The 14,231-nt window shown below is 47.4% G+C and overlaps 1 protein-coding gene across 8 annotated transcripts in view; it reads right to left on the minus strand.

The window, feature by feature from the left end:
* ARHGAP40 (Rho GTPase activating protein 40) overlaps nt 1–14,231 on the minus strand; it is a 447,044-nt gene that overhangs the window by 93,723 nt on the left and 339,090 nt on the right. For all 8 annotated transcript variants that reach the window (XM_078652147.1, XM_078652146.1, XM_078652148.1 and 5 more), the window contains one exon: nt 13,657–13,859. In XM_078652147.1, the coding sequence (XP_078508273.1) occupies nt 13,657–13,837 (181 nt within the window). In that variant the 5' untranslated portion in view covers nt 13,838–13,859. The remainder of the gene's footprint in view (nt 1–13,656; nt 13,860–14,231) is intronic.

Genomic DNA, 14,231 nt, shown 5'->3' on the forward strand with positions numbered 1-14,231 from the left:
TTGGCTGTCACCCACAGAGAAGTGGGTTGGCAATCAGAGGCGATAATGCTAACAAAGGGTACCGTAAACATAAAAAAGGAGTGGATCAAGGATGAAACTTTGGGGGACTCCTAAGATGGGAATGTTGAGAGCAGGTAGTGGCAAAAGGGAGTAAAGGAGAAATTTCACAGGTGTAAAGAAAACAAACCCAGCTCTGAGCTGGGGGTGATTAAGGGGCATCGGCAAGCCTGTGTTAAGAGGGCTGACTGTCAAATTAATAGGTGAAAGACGAAGTTAGAGTGGAGATTGCTATGGTGGTAAGAGGTGAAGACATTAAATACATGGGCTATGAAAGTCTCCAGGGAATGGAGTGCACTAAGTCCAAAGAGGAAAGAGTTCCTTTTAGTTGGTGATAGTCAAATTGAGATATCCAGTTGGGAGACTGGGCAATATTTGAAGGGAGAGCATGGCTCTGCAGTGGTGTGACAATGGGCAGTCTTAAGTATTTGGGATTGCGGACAGAGAGGAGAAGGACTGAGTTGTTGAAAAGACCAGCGAAAGAGGACAGGACTCTAGAGGAGGTGTTAGAGATTTGATGATTTGGTAACAGACTGAGTAAGCATAAGAGGGACTGGATGCCCACAACATCATCAACAATTCAGAGGAATTCTAGGAGTGACGGTAGTGGTAGTGTGTTTTGCAGAATTCAAAGGGAGGCAACAAACTAGTGGGGTGGGTAGAATGAGGAACCAGTGATTCATATGTGCTGGAGGGGACAGGTGGTGTGCACCAGTTTAAGTGGGCAAGTGGTGGGCACCAGCCTAATTTATTAATATTCGCCTTCGGAATTTGACCCAGACCAGAAGATTGAAAGGAAGAAAAGAGGGAAACTGGATAAGGAGCAACATAAGAACAGAATGCCAAAGAGAATGCCTGTATGAAAAAGCCTGCAAGAGTGAGATAAAATGTAAGTGTAGGGTGGTGGACGAAAGGGCCAGGCGGTGGCATCAAGAAAGGCCCCCTTGGTATTCAAACTCCTGCATCCAACAGCTCTGGTGTTAAGCTCTCAAGAATATGAGTGGGCCTCTAAAATCATATATTGCTATTAATTATCATAATTTTTTATTTTCTTCAGATTAAGCAATGGGGTCTATAGGGTGCATAATGAAGAAAGGCCACTTGAAGGGTAGAGAGGGCTGAAGATGGTGAGAACGCCTGGGAGGCATTTCAAAGCTAAAATTCTCAGGCTGAATTTTGGCTTTGAGATGTTTTAGACATTATGCTCTGTCAGTGATAGAAGGGGCAGCCTGACAACCTTATCCTGAAAAATGCATTCTTGCAATAATCGTTTTAATCAAACAAGTCAAGAATCGTCAATACAACTAAATTAACACTCATAAGACTTTACAAAAAGGCCATTTGAAAGTGGCAAGCACTTACTGCACCTATAAAAGTACAATTAATTTTAAAGTAACCTTGCACTGATTCGGCAATCTATTCTTCAGAATCAATAACAGGGGAAAGATTGATAACAAAATGATAAATTAACAAGTCGGAATGCCATGCCTGGTTCCTTCTGAATAGCGGAGAGGCATGCATTTTCAATAGCTCAGAACCTTATTTGTTGAGAGGAAGAACCAACAACGTTAGCTAGAACATAGGGTTAAAAGTATCTGCCAAGCGCGAGGCTCGACGAGCGCGCATTTAGGGCCCGACCTCCCGGCTCCTCGCCACGCCTTTGGGAGAGTAGGCGGCCGGCTCGCCCGGGGGGCGACCGGCCGGGATCCATTTACGAGTCGGGGGTGACGTGCATCCGGTGCGGGAGAGGGCGGGGACTGACCCAGGCCTAATTAGGCTCAGGGAGTCGTGGCCCCGGTCTCTTTACTCTCCTGCGCCGGACGTGCGGACACCACCACACCGCACAGATTTAGTAAATCGGTGCGGTGGTGTCCGCACGTCCGGCGCAGGAGAGTAAAGAGACCAGGGCCACGACTCCAGGAGCCTAATTAGGCCTGGGTCAGTCCCCGCCCTCTCCCGCACCGGATGCACATCAACCCCGACCCGGAAATGGATCCCGGCCGGCCGCTCCCCGGGCGAGCCGGCCGCCTACTTTCCCAAAGGCGTGGCGAGGAGCCGGGAGGCCGGGCCCTAAGTGCGCGCTCGTCGAGCCTCGCGCTTGGCATAGAGCCCGGACCTTCCAGCATGCTCCCCGCCCGCCAAGACAGTTGGTACGACCCACCATCAAATTCATACCTCAGAGAAAGGGGGTGGGTGTAAAACGGCCATGTTTAATTATCAACATTTCATAAACATGACTAACAATACATATTACAAATTGATAAGATCAATAACATTTTTTAATATTGACATTCAAAGTTCTTAGTTATACTAGATACTTTTTCCTCCAGCACTAAGGGGCCCTCTGACCCGCCCATCCACATCTGAGCACCCCACGCAAGGCGCAACCCACCTTCGTCCGTTTGTGATGGGTCCCTGCCCTCTGGTCCTTGTCCGCCATATCCGGGGCCCACCCCTCGCCCACCAGGCTGCCCAGGATCCCAGGAGGCTCGTAACCTGGCGCCCTTGCCTCCCCAGCCGGTGGGCCCATTCTCAGTGCGGAGAGCTTACCATCCCTCCCCTCAGTGCTGGCCTAGGGAGTACGCAAAGGAGGACTCCCGTTCACTCCGTAAGTCCATGTCAATGTTCTACGGTCTCTTTACCACCACAAGGGTGACCCGGGTCCCCAGGTCCGTAAGATGTGGATGGGCGGATCAGAGGGCCCCTTAGTGCTGGGGGAAAAAGTATCTAGTATAACTAAGAACTTTGAATGTCAATATTACATTTTTTTATTGATCTTACCAATTTGTAATATGTATTGTTAGTCATGTTTATGAAATGTTGATAATTAAACATGGCCGTTTTACACCCACCCCCTTTCTCTGAGGTATGAATTTGATGGTGGGTCGTACCAACTGTCTTGGTGGGCGGGGAGCATGCTGGGAGGTCCGGGCTCTATACAATTCTAGGCTACACTGCAAGAGTGAATTCATATCAGCACTGCAACCTCATGCTCCTATGTAGCAAATACGGGGTTTTGCGCACAAAGACGCTAATTGCAGCTCTATGGTTTGTACTGCGCCACAAACAGCCTTGCACCTTGTGCTTGAATGACTCTTCAGATCCCTCACACTTAAATGAGACTTTTCTCAACATGTCTCACACCGCCCATCTCATTAATATTAATGAAGCAGGGCTCAACTCATGAATCACTATAAAAATAAAGACATTTTAGGATCGAGGATTACATCTCAAAATGTGCATCCATTGTGGCACCTGCCCCTTAAACAGACAGGGGGTCAGAACGGTCTCAAACAGCGGCGTATTATGAATCTAGCATTGGGGAGTGCAAGAAGTGGCCTGTGTAACTGCTGTCTAAATCAACCGATCTACCGACCTATCTATCTACCAATCATCTTAAAATCATATAAATTATGTTGTGAGCAAATGAGGAATTATTCTGTGTAATAGATAGATAGATAGGAGACTGATTGACTAAAAAAACCAAAGGCTACAGGGACGTCACAGTTAGGTTCAGATTTTACACACACAAATTCAGCAGTTATAATTATCTCAATTATAACTCCTGCCCTAAAGTAACTATAACTCGCACCCCCGGCATGCACAGTTTTCTCATTAGTAATTTCACTGCAAATGTTGCAGTGATATTATCAATGATGGCATGAAGATGTAATGAGTGATGTAATATGTGGGGTAATTACCAGTGCTTGGTGAGGCCGCAAGTTATAGTTACCTCAGGGCACACGTTAGGGTTACTTGCTGCTGAAGTTCTATTCTTTTGTGTGTGTAAAATCTGAACCCAACTATAACAAACCTGTAACCTTTGTTTTTTAGTGACCTTCAAAGGTTTTGTAAAGACTATTTCATACATTTAAAGCCTCTGTAAGGTTTGTTTTTTTCAGTGAATTTCTACGTTTTTGTAATGCTCTTTCCCTGTGACCTAGGTGTGTGAGTGGTTGTGTGTGTGTGTGTGTGTGTGTGTGTGTAAGTGGCTGTGTGAGGTGAGTGTGTCAGTGCATGTGTGGCTGGCTGTGTGGGTCTGTGAGTGGCTGTATGGGTGTGTGAGTGGCTGTATGGGTGTGTGTTTGTGTAAGTGGGTGTGTGAGTGCATGTGAAAGTGGCTGTATGGGTCTGTGAGTGGGCGTGTCAGTAGCTTTATGGGTCTCTGAGTGGGTGTGTGAGTGGCTGCATGGGTGTGGATGTGGGAGTGGTTGTGGACGTGTGAGTGCCTGTGTGGGTGTGTGAGTGGTTTTATGGGTGGGAGTATGAGTGGCTGTTTGGGTATGTGGGTGGTTGTGTGGGTGTGTAAGTGGGTGTGTGTGAGTGTGTGAGTGAGCCTAGGAGTGGATGTATTTTTTTTATTGGGATCTTGATCTGTGCATCCTTACACACGCAAAAAAACATTTCTCCACAACGTCTTCCCCATGAGGGGGCCTTCACAGACCCCTCTATCAGTCCTATGGGGCAGGATACCTCTATCCTGACCCCTTATATCCTTTTTACAACTTTATCCGCCCCTCCCCCCCACAAGAACCACGTCTCGATTGACAAAATGGTGTCTGCAATTTTACTCGGAGGTTACGACCAGCCAATCACAACATTGCTGTTAACATGTGGATCTGCAGATTCTCCGCGGTGGATCCACATTTCTAGATATACATTTCTAGATATACATGGATCTTTTTTCATTAATAACTCCAATACTACTGAAAAGATTTACACCAAGTTACCAAAAAGGACTCTTTCCGGACCAAAATCTAGCTTTCTGCCAACTTTGGTGTCATTCCATTCAGCGGTTCAGGCTGCAGTCATGTTTAAAATCCCTATGGGAAATTGCATGAGGAAAATGTGCTTTGGAACATCCCCCCTTTTTCCTCAAGCTCGACTTGACAAATCACCCCGGCACTTTCCAGGCAGCAACGCAAGTGGCACACTAGTTTTGAAACTTTCATGAAGATTCGTCAAAAGGCGCCAAAGTTATTAGCAAAACAAAAAAACGCTTTTCCTATGGAAACTAGGTCACATCTATAACTACCTACTGACAACTGCCAGTAGGTTTTATATAGATGTTCAGAGCGGGAAACAGTGGTTACAATGCGGTCATTACGTCGCAAGACTAACAATGCGCGTTACAATGACTGCGTTGTTAGTACGCAATGCATTTACTTCGCAAGTCACTACAACGACTTGCTGTAGGGGGTGCGGAGGTATTGGAAATGAATTCCAACACCTTCCCTTCTGTTGCGCAAACTGGAGTAGGAATAGTAAATAATACTATTCCTAAGTCCAGAGCGCCTCCTATAGCAAGTCGTTGTAATGACTTGCAATGTAAATGCATCGCGTACTAACAACGCGGTCGTTGTAACGACCACGTTGTAAAAGCACGTGATGTAATACATCGAGTTGTAATGTACTGTATTCGTTCCGAGCAGAAGAGGCGTTATTCTTTGCAACCCACAATCATTTATGCCAGTCAGTCAGGCTGTGACCAAAAACACTTACACATACATACATACATACATACATATCTAAAGCAAGATTCACTCCAACAGGAAAGAACCAGAGGGACACAATATATATTGTTTAAATGAAGTGAAGATGATATGGACATTTACTAAGAAATGTTCCACGTTCATAGCGAGGTCTAGTGTGTCATATAAGATGTTGGATAGAACATCTGTGAAGGGACAGTTTGGAAAAATTCTGCACGAAAACAAAATATCAGTGCAGCTTCACTGGCGTTTTTCAGATGACAGATGTGCAGATGACTGGGTCCAACAACACTTGCTCATCAATAAACAAGATCCACCCCATTGCAAAACCAGAAGTAAAAGGAGCAGAAAAATCAATTGAGAACAACATGGCATTCGACCATGAGAAGATGAGAGATCAGCGGTGAAGCCACAAATGAATAAGGGGGATTTTTGTTGTATTGTTTTCACTACTGTTGTGTGTATATGCCATTTTTTGGCATACTGTGAAGTCACTTCCTCTCTGGAAAGCATTAGGAGCTGTGGTCTGATTGTTCATATATTCCATCCTAGCCAGACAGCTGAGTGTATCCACAGGCCTTTGAGTATGCCCGCAGGTGGTTGGGAATGTCAAGGAAAATGTCTAAACAAAATAAATCCTTTAAAAACCCAGAAACTGACCTCACCGCTGTGAACTGGGATTCTGAAACCATTACCAGCCAAAGACTCCCTGTCTAATTAACTATGAGTACCTGTACACTGGTGGTTGGAAAAGGGGTGCTGCTGGAAACAGCTGAATTTGTGCGTTTTAATTGTCAGATGCTATACCTGCTTAATATGCGTATGGAAGACAGTATATTTATTGTTGGAGAGGCAGGTAGTTGTCAAGTCCTTTCTATTTGTCACACATACTGTGAGCTGTGATCTAAGAAGTATGTATAGATTTGACATTTGGGTTAAGTGTAGATGTTCACTCACCTACATCCCTACCCAGCTGCGGTCCGTCCAGGTAACAGCGGTGAGTCGGTGGGGCCGGGTAAGGGGGGTTTTCGAGGGACGATGTCAAGGGAAAATTAATTTATTTATTTAAATTTCTCTTGCCATCGTCCCTCGAAATCCCCCCCTTACCTGACCCCACCGCTCTTACCAGCACAGACATCGGCTGGCCCTACCTCGGTGAGTATCAGCGTGTGAGGGGTGTTGAGAGATCTCACTTCCTGTCCAGATAACTGTGTAAGCTCTAGTAGTTGGCAAGTGCTATACAAATGTTAATTCATTTGGTCATTTCATTTGGTCGGCGAGCGCTGCCGAGAGCGCGGTGGGTCGTCCCCTGGGCTGGAGGGCTGGCTCGTGGCGGCTCGCGAGGATCTGTGGTGTCTGTTCATCTGGCCTCCCCCTCTCGCTGGGCTGTGTGCAGCGGAGAGGGAGCTGGTCGGACTGTGTGGCGGCGGATCAGCCGGGGACCTCGGGCGTGTGGGAGAGCTGGGTCGGCTGGTGGACCCTGGAAGGATCGCGCTGTGCAGCGCCAGGAGGAAGAAGGAATATTCGGCCCCGCCCCCCCCCCCTGGAAAGGCTCGAAATGAAAAGTCAATCACCAAGCATTGGAGTTTCATCGCGTTTTATAACCAATACTATGGAATAATTGATTTGCCTCAGTTACACTTGGATATAGGGAGTCTGATTTGGACAGCCTCATTGGAGCCTGACTATCCTGAAGGTATTTACAAGCACCGCATTTAATCTCTATCTTGAACATATCGGCGCTACACTCTCTGCCCTAAAGATACAAAGCGGTCTGCTCCCCGTCAACAAAAGAATCACCTTCCGTCTCCTCACCCACGCACACAAAGCCCTACACGACCAAGGCCCGAGCTACCTCAACAACCGAATCAACTTCTACGCTCCCAAGCGCCACCTCAGATCAACCAGCCACGCCCTCGCCGCCGTCCCCCGCATCCGAAGAGCGACAACAGGAGGAAGGTCCTTCTCCTACCTGGCCGCCAAGACCTGGAACTCCCTCCCAACCGACCTGCGCCTGACCCAAGACCACCTCGCCTTCAGGAAGAAGCTCAAGACCTGGCTGTTCGAGCAGTAACGGCACCCCCCCCCTCCTAGCGCCTTGAGACCCTACGGGTGAGTAGTGCGCTCTATAAATGTCTTGATTGATTGATTGATTGCTCACAACCTATGCACGCGGCATGGCGACCCTCTAGCTGATCTCACTTTCCTTTACCTAAAATGGCGGGGGCAATATAACGAAGCCATAAATCGCCTCCACTGCCCACCAAACGACCGTGAAGCTGCATACCAACGTGGCCACAGGTCACCCTAACGGAGATAAGGCTTCCTCCTCGCCTCCTGAACAGTCTGAAACCTAATCTCTCCCCTTCCCTCCTAATAACAAAGAGGATGGACTAACTCGACCTGCCCCGGAAAGGGAAGCTAGCTCCGTAAGGCACATCAACAATAGAGATAGGACTACTTCTGGCTCCCTATATGCCACCGTGGTGGCCATCTTTGAATAGTTCACCACTGGAGCGGCCATCTTAGACTAGTCATCCATACCTATTGCCCACAGTCTACCATTTAGGCTTATGGCACCGCAACTACACAAGCTCCCCACCTCTTCTACCCACGCCTCTTCCGCCATGGAACGCTTGGGCGAGCACACCTACAAAATCATATACCCACCTGAGCTCACCAAAAAAAACACCAAACGCTACAAACATAATTTTCTAAAGGCACACCCCGAATTAACGTGTGTGGACACCTACTTCTCGTTGACCAACGGTGACACAAACAACGCTATCATCTTTTACACTACACGGAGAGCACAATGGAGGAAAGCGTTCCTCTCCACTCTCACTATTCACACTACCAATAAATCCGCTCATGGCCTAACTCTTTCTATCACACCATCCCTAGTCTTCCCAGGCAGAGCCACAATCACCATCTACAACAATGGGACCATTCTACTCCAAGCCAATGATAGGAACCTTGACCGACTAGACAACCTATTCCCTACCTTCTTAGAACACATCGCCAAACGGCGGACCTCCATTCCGCACACATCAAGCTACACAACTCCCCCCAACACCAATACTCAAAATAACCCGCCTTGCCCACTGCAACCTCGGAATGACATACACCCCTCCCATCCCCCCAGTGTTATAGTTAGGACCACACCTGACGTTACCCCCCCGCTCCCCTCACCTACAGACGTAGTTCATTCCCCCCTGCACATCCAACTTACCCCCACCCACCCTTCCCCCCATCTCACACCTCACACGAATCTCGCTGAATCCAACATCACCCGGAGTATTTCTCCCCCCCCCCCCCCCGTGGCAGATCTTCTTCCCTCTCAACCCCCCCCATTCTCACCCCTCACTCCCAACTAGCACCCCAGAACTTGCGTCCTCCCTTACAATAACACCCCCCCACCTCTCCCCCCCCATTACTCAGCCCCCACTTCCTTCTTACCACCCCTATTATCTTCGACCTTCACTCATCCCTCAACTCACCGGCCCCACCCCCCACCACTACTTCCTACCCTCCCCCTACGTCACCCACACCCCTCACCTACAATTCATCGCACCCACCGAATACCACCCCACCCTCTTTAACAGCAGAACCCTCCACTAATGCGAGCATACCCCACCTCCCCGCCACAATTTCTCCCACTAACGCCCCTCTCAACGCCTCGCCCATGGCCCACAACACGAACACTAACACCAACACACCTCTCGACCTGATTCTATCCACCCTCCTACAACTCAAAGACGAGCTCCACACCATCAAAGAGTTTCTTCACACACCTTCCAGACAACATAGACCCACAACGACCACCACCGTATCCAACAAACGACGCACTCTCCCCACAGTCCCTCGTACTCAACGCTCTCTACACTGGCCCTCTATCCCCGTCCACAACAACACCCACCGTCCCCGGCGTGCCCTTAACTCCCTGTCGGACCACGACTTACGCACCCTCCTCCGCTCTTTTGGCCCAGGACCGGTAAAACACATAACCCCCACTCACCTCCCCATACCTACTATCCTCTCAAATCCCCTTAGGCACCCAACACTAAACTTCAGAAGCTCTGTCCCAAACAACCTCAGAAGAGTCCCCCTATCGCTAGAACACACGACCTCCCTTCTCACCCCCAGACTCAAATGCATCCTTCTCAACGGCCCAGAGACACTCCTCCGACATTGCAGATCTCGTCACATCAATGGATCTTGACCTAGCCATATTGACGGAAACCTGGCTAACTGAAGCCTCCACGCCCATTATGGACATACTAGTTCCCCCCAATTACCACATCATCAGACTCGACAGGACCGTCAAGACGGGCGGGGGAATAGCATGCATTTTCAGGAGCAATCTATCCGTCACCAAAGTCAACTCCCCCTCCCTCACCTCCTGTGAACTCTTCTGCCTCGATATCTCCAGTGAGGGCAAACCAGTATGTGCTCTACACCTCATCTATCACCCGCCGGGGGATAACCTCATCTTCTCTCAACAACTCATGGACACTATTACTTCCAACGCCGGTCGGCAGATCACTCAAATCTACCTGGGTGACTTTAATCTCCACTGGAACGATCAGAAAGACACAGTGGTGAATAGTCTGAAATCTTTCCTTATTGCGCTTGACCTCACCCAAATATGCAACAGCCCAACACATGATAAAGGTTCAATACTCGATCTTATCATCGCCAAAGAAGACTCTACCCAACTGGGGTCAATCCAACCCTGTGATTGGTCAGATCACCACATCATCACCTTCTTTATCAATGAAAAAATCAAACCCTCCCCGGCTCAACCCACCAAATGCAAGATCTGGAAAAGGGACATGAAGAATATCAACCCTAACTCCCTACCTCCCTACACCTACAGGCTCCTCCTTCCCCCTGCTGGCGTCTCGGATGTTCAAACATTGACAGACCTCTACCTCAACTCCATGACCTCTATAATCAACGAAGCCGCCCCACTGCAACTAAAGAGAGTCTCCACCAAGAGTTCGAACCCCTGGTATGACGGCAGACTCAACGAAGACAGGCGAGCTATGCGATCGGCTGAGCGCACTTGGAGAACTGATCCCTCATCACTACATCGCAAAAAGCTTAAGAACAAGAGAAATGCCTACTTTAGGAAAATCAAGCGTGCGAAATCTGACTTCTTTCGCCTCCAGCTTGACCAAGCGAAAAACCGACCAAGAAAATTGTTCGAACTCGTCAAAAGTCAAACAAAGCCGCAACCCTTACAATCAAACAACCCAACAAGCGATATCCCACACAGTGAAGACTTTTCCGCCTTCTTCAAGCTAAAGACCGACAACATAAGAAATGATCTCCTCAATGATGTAAGCCAACACCCTTTGCACATCAGAATGTCTAACGCTCAGCCAAAAAAAAGCGCATCGTGGGCTTCCTTTGACGTCTACTCAGAAGATGCAATACTCAAACTGCTCGGTACCCTGAAGCCCTCTAATCACCTCACAGACCCCCTGCCTGCTAACGCGGTAAAAGACTTCACGACCATGCTCCTCCCACTCTGGACTAAAATCATTAACAGCTCCCTTCAACAAGGTCTCATCCCTGACTCACTCAAGGTGGGGCAAGTCACGCCCATACTCAAAAAACCCACAGCTGACCCGTCTGACCTAAACAATTACCGTCCCATCACAAACATCCCCACCTTGGACAAACTGCTGGAAAAATGTGTACAGCTTCAACTAACAAAACACATTGACAAGTTTGATCTCCTCAACCCCCATCAATCAGGCTTCCGAGCGAAACACAGCACGGAAACGGCCATGACTCACATAATTGATGACGCCCACCAAATCCTTGATTGCAATGATTCATGCCTCCTCATCCTCCTCGACCTTTCCTCAGCTTTTGACACGGTCAAACATGAGAACCTCCTTGAGCTGCTAAACACTAGAATGGGTTTATCCGGGACTGTTCTCAAATGGTTCACTTCCTTCCTACATAACCGGTCTCAGAAGTTCAAGATCAACAATGTGTTGTCCTCGCGTTGTGCCAGTCGACTTAGGCGTTCCACAAGGATCCTCCCTTTCACCCACACTGTTCAACCTCATCATGGAACCACTTGCCTCCTTGCTCCAAGCATCCAATGTACACTTCCATATGTATGCCGATGACACCCAACTCTACCTAAAGGTACAATCCCCGGATGATATCAAACTCCTGAACAACACTCTCACAAAGACCCAATCGTGGTTGGCTGACAACCACCTCAAACTAAATGCTCTGAAAACTGAGTTCCTTTTGATAGCACCCCCTGCGAAATCTACCACCACCCAACTTTGGCTCAACCACTTAACAGCACTCAATGTCCGGCCCACCATCGTGGACTCCGCGAAATCATTAGGTATCACACTTGACGCAAAGCTCAACATGCAACAGCACATTAGCAAAGCAACGAAAGGAGCTAATTTCCAAATCAACACATTGAGAAAGTTGAAACCCTTCCTCCCAGCCAAAGACTTCCAAAATGCAGTACAAGCCCTCGTCATCCCCCGCATAGACTATGGAATTGTGACCCTCAGCGGTCTCCCTTTAGCAACAACTGCACCCCTAAGAGCCTCCTTGAACGCTGCCGCGAGACTCATTACGGGCTCAAGAAAACACTCTCATATAACCCCCGACTTGAAATCTCTGAAATGGCTGCCCTTTGAAGCCAGAATACAACTGAAAATTGCTGTGATGACGCACGCGGCTGTACACCACAATGCACCCAACTACCTCACTCAAAAGCTAACTATATCAGGAGGGTCGAGATCCAACAGAAGTTCAAAAAACCTACTCCTGAAACCTCGCAGATTCCGGAAGGAAAAAACATACAAACGCTCCTTCTCAGGAATGGCGCCGAGGATCTGGAACGCACTCCCTCCCGAAACAAGGCTTATCTCCTCCACGGCCTTCTTTAAGAAAGAGGTGAAAGCCATCCTCATGGCTAAGTTCACCTGAACTTTAATGTCTGCTCCTCAGTGACTTTCGTGCCGCTTGGGTATTACTGGTTTCATGTCTGTCTAATGTCAAATAATGTCATATTTTGCATGATCTAGATTTGTTTTTTCCTCGTGTTTGCCACAATTACATGATGGTCAGTCGATCCTTTTATGCTACTCACTAAATATCTATTATTAGACTATTCATGTTAGCCTACTGTATATCGAGGCCCCTTCCCCTTGCTCCCTGTAACTTTTAGATACTTATAGCATAAGTTCTCCTGATTTTTATTGTAGTTATATGTAAGACTCAGTATCGTCTTTTATTTTCGCTTATCTGATTGCTTACGGACATTCTATTAGAACATGACTGCTATCCGATCATGCTACTGAAGTTTATATTGCACCCAATATTATGTCGCGTCACCCTCATGCTATCGTGACCCCCTGTTTCTGTGAAGCGCTCTGATATCTGTAAAGATCTTGTTCGCGCTATATAAAACTCTGAATAAATAAATGAATAAATATAAATACACACAGAGCAGTCTCTGCTCTGGTCTATTAGAAATGTGTAACTGGAAGTTCTTCCTCAAAAAGCCCAGTAAAAACTCTGATTTGTGTGAGGTGTGTAAATATCACACCGTCTAGTGAAAACACAGTCTATTGTCTGTGAGAGATGTGCAAATGGAACATTCTTTTCAGATCGCAGTGTATGGCCTGACCGGTTTGTTAATGGGACAAGTGTCAGTTTCTGTTCAGATATCAGCACGTGCTCTGATCTGTGAGAGGTATGTAAATATTACTTCCTCAAAGAGATTGCAGAGCACCTGTTGTCAGGGACACAGCATTCACTTTGGCTCTCGAAATCACATTTTTGACCTGTTGAGAGTTGTCGCTGTCAGTCTGAATAAAAGACTGCACATCTCTGAAGAGCAACGCGTTGCCTTAAGCGTTTGACAAAGGCATGGAGTAAATGCTGGATTGTGGAGCAAAACAAACTGCAAGGTTCATACTTTTCAGAAAACAGAAGACTGGAAGTGGCACAGACTTACATCATCAGAATTACAGGCTATTAACAGTCAAAGAACGTCCAACTAGGAAGAGAATACAACCAAACAGCATAAGATGCAACTTTCCTCAAAGCCTACCATCAGGAGTTTTGGGTTCCAGGGAGCTGCCATCCTCAGGGTCGGAATCGCTGCTCTGGTTGATGTTCTCCACCTCGGTCCAGAAGTCGTCCATGGATAACGTGTCAAGAGGATCAGCGCAAGAGCTCGAGCAATCCGACGAAGGAGATTCCAGGGAGTTCCTCCGAAGAGTCTGGCTCATTTTGCAAGGACAACGTCTGGGACTATGGGAGAGAAAAGATAAAGGGTGTCAAGGGAGGCTTATTCAGCATTTTTTATGCCTGGCATTGGCAGGCCTCATTAATCGTGCTGTAATATTAGTAAAATAGAACAAAAATTGTAAAAATAGAAAATAGTGACAGAAAAATCTACAAACCTCAAGAGCAAATGCTAAATCTAGAACCGGTTCAGCAAACTAAATGTCCTCTACCACGGCTAATTCAGTGGAGGAAATTTAGCTAGTGGATTAGCTGCCACCATTAACATTTCCTCCAAAAATGGGTGGATTTTCCAATACCACCACACTCTACATCAGACAGCAGTTCTAAAACATTCTTAAAAAGTGCTGTGATCATTGTTATTTGGATAACAACCTC

The sequence above is a fragment of the Lissotriton helveticus genome, chromosome 7, assembly GCF_964261635.1.
Source record: "Lissotriton helveticus chromosome 7, aLisHel1.1, whole genome shotgun sequence".
NCBI classification, from domain to species: Eukaryota; Metazoa; Chordata; class Amphibia; order Caudata; family Salamandridae; genus Lissotriton; species Lissotriton helveticus.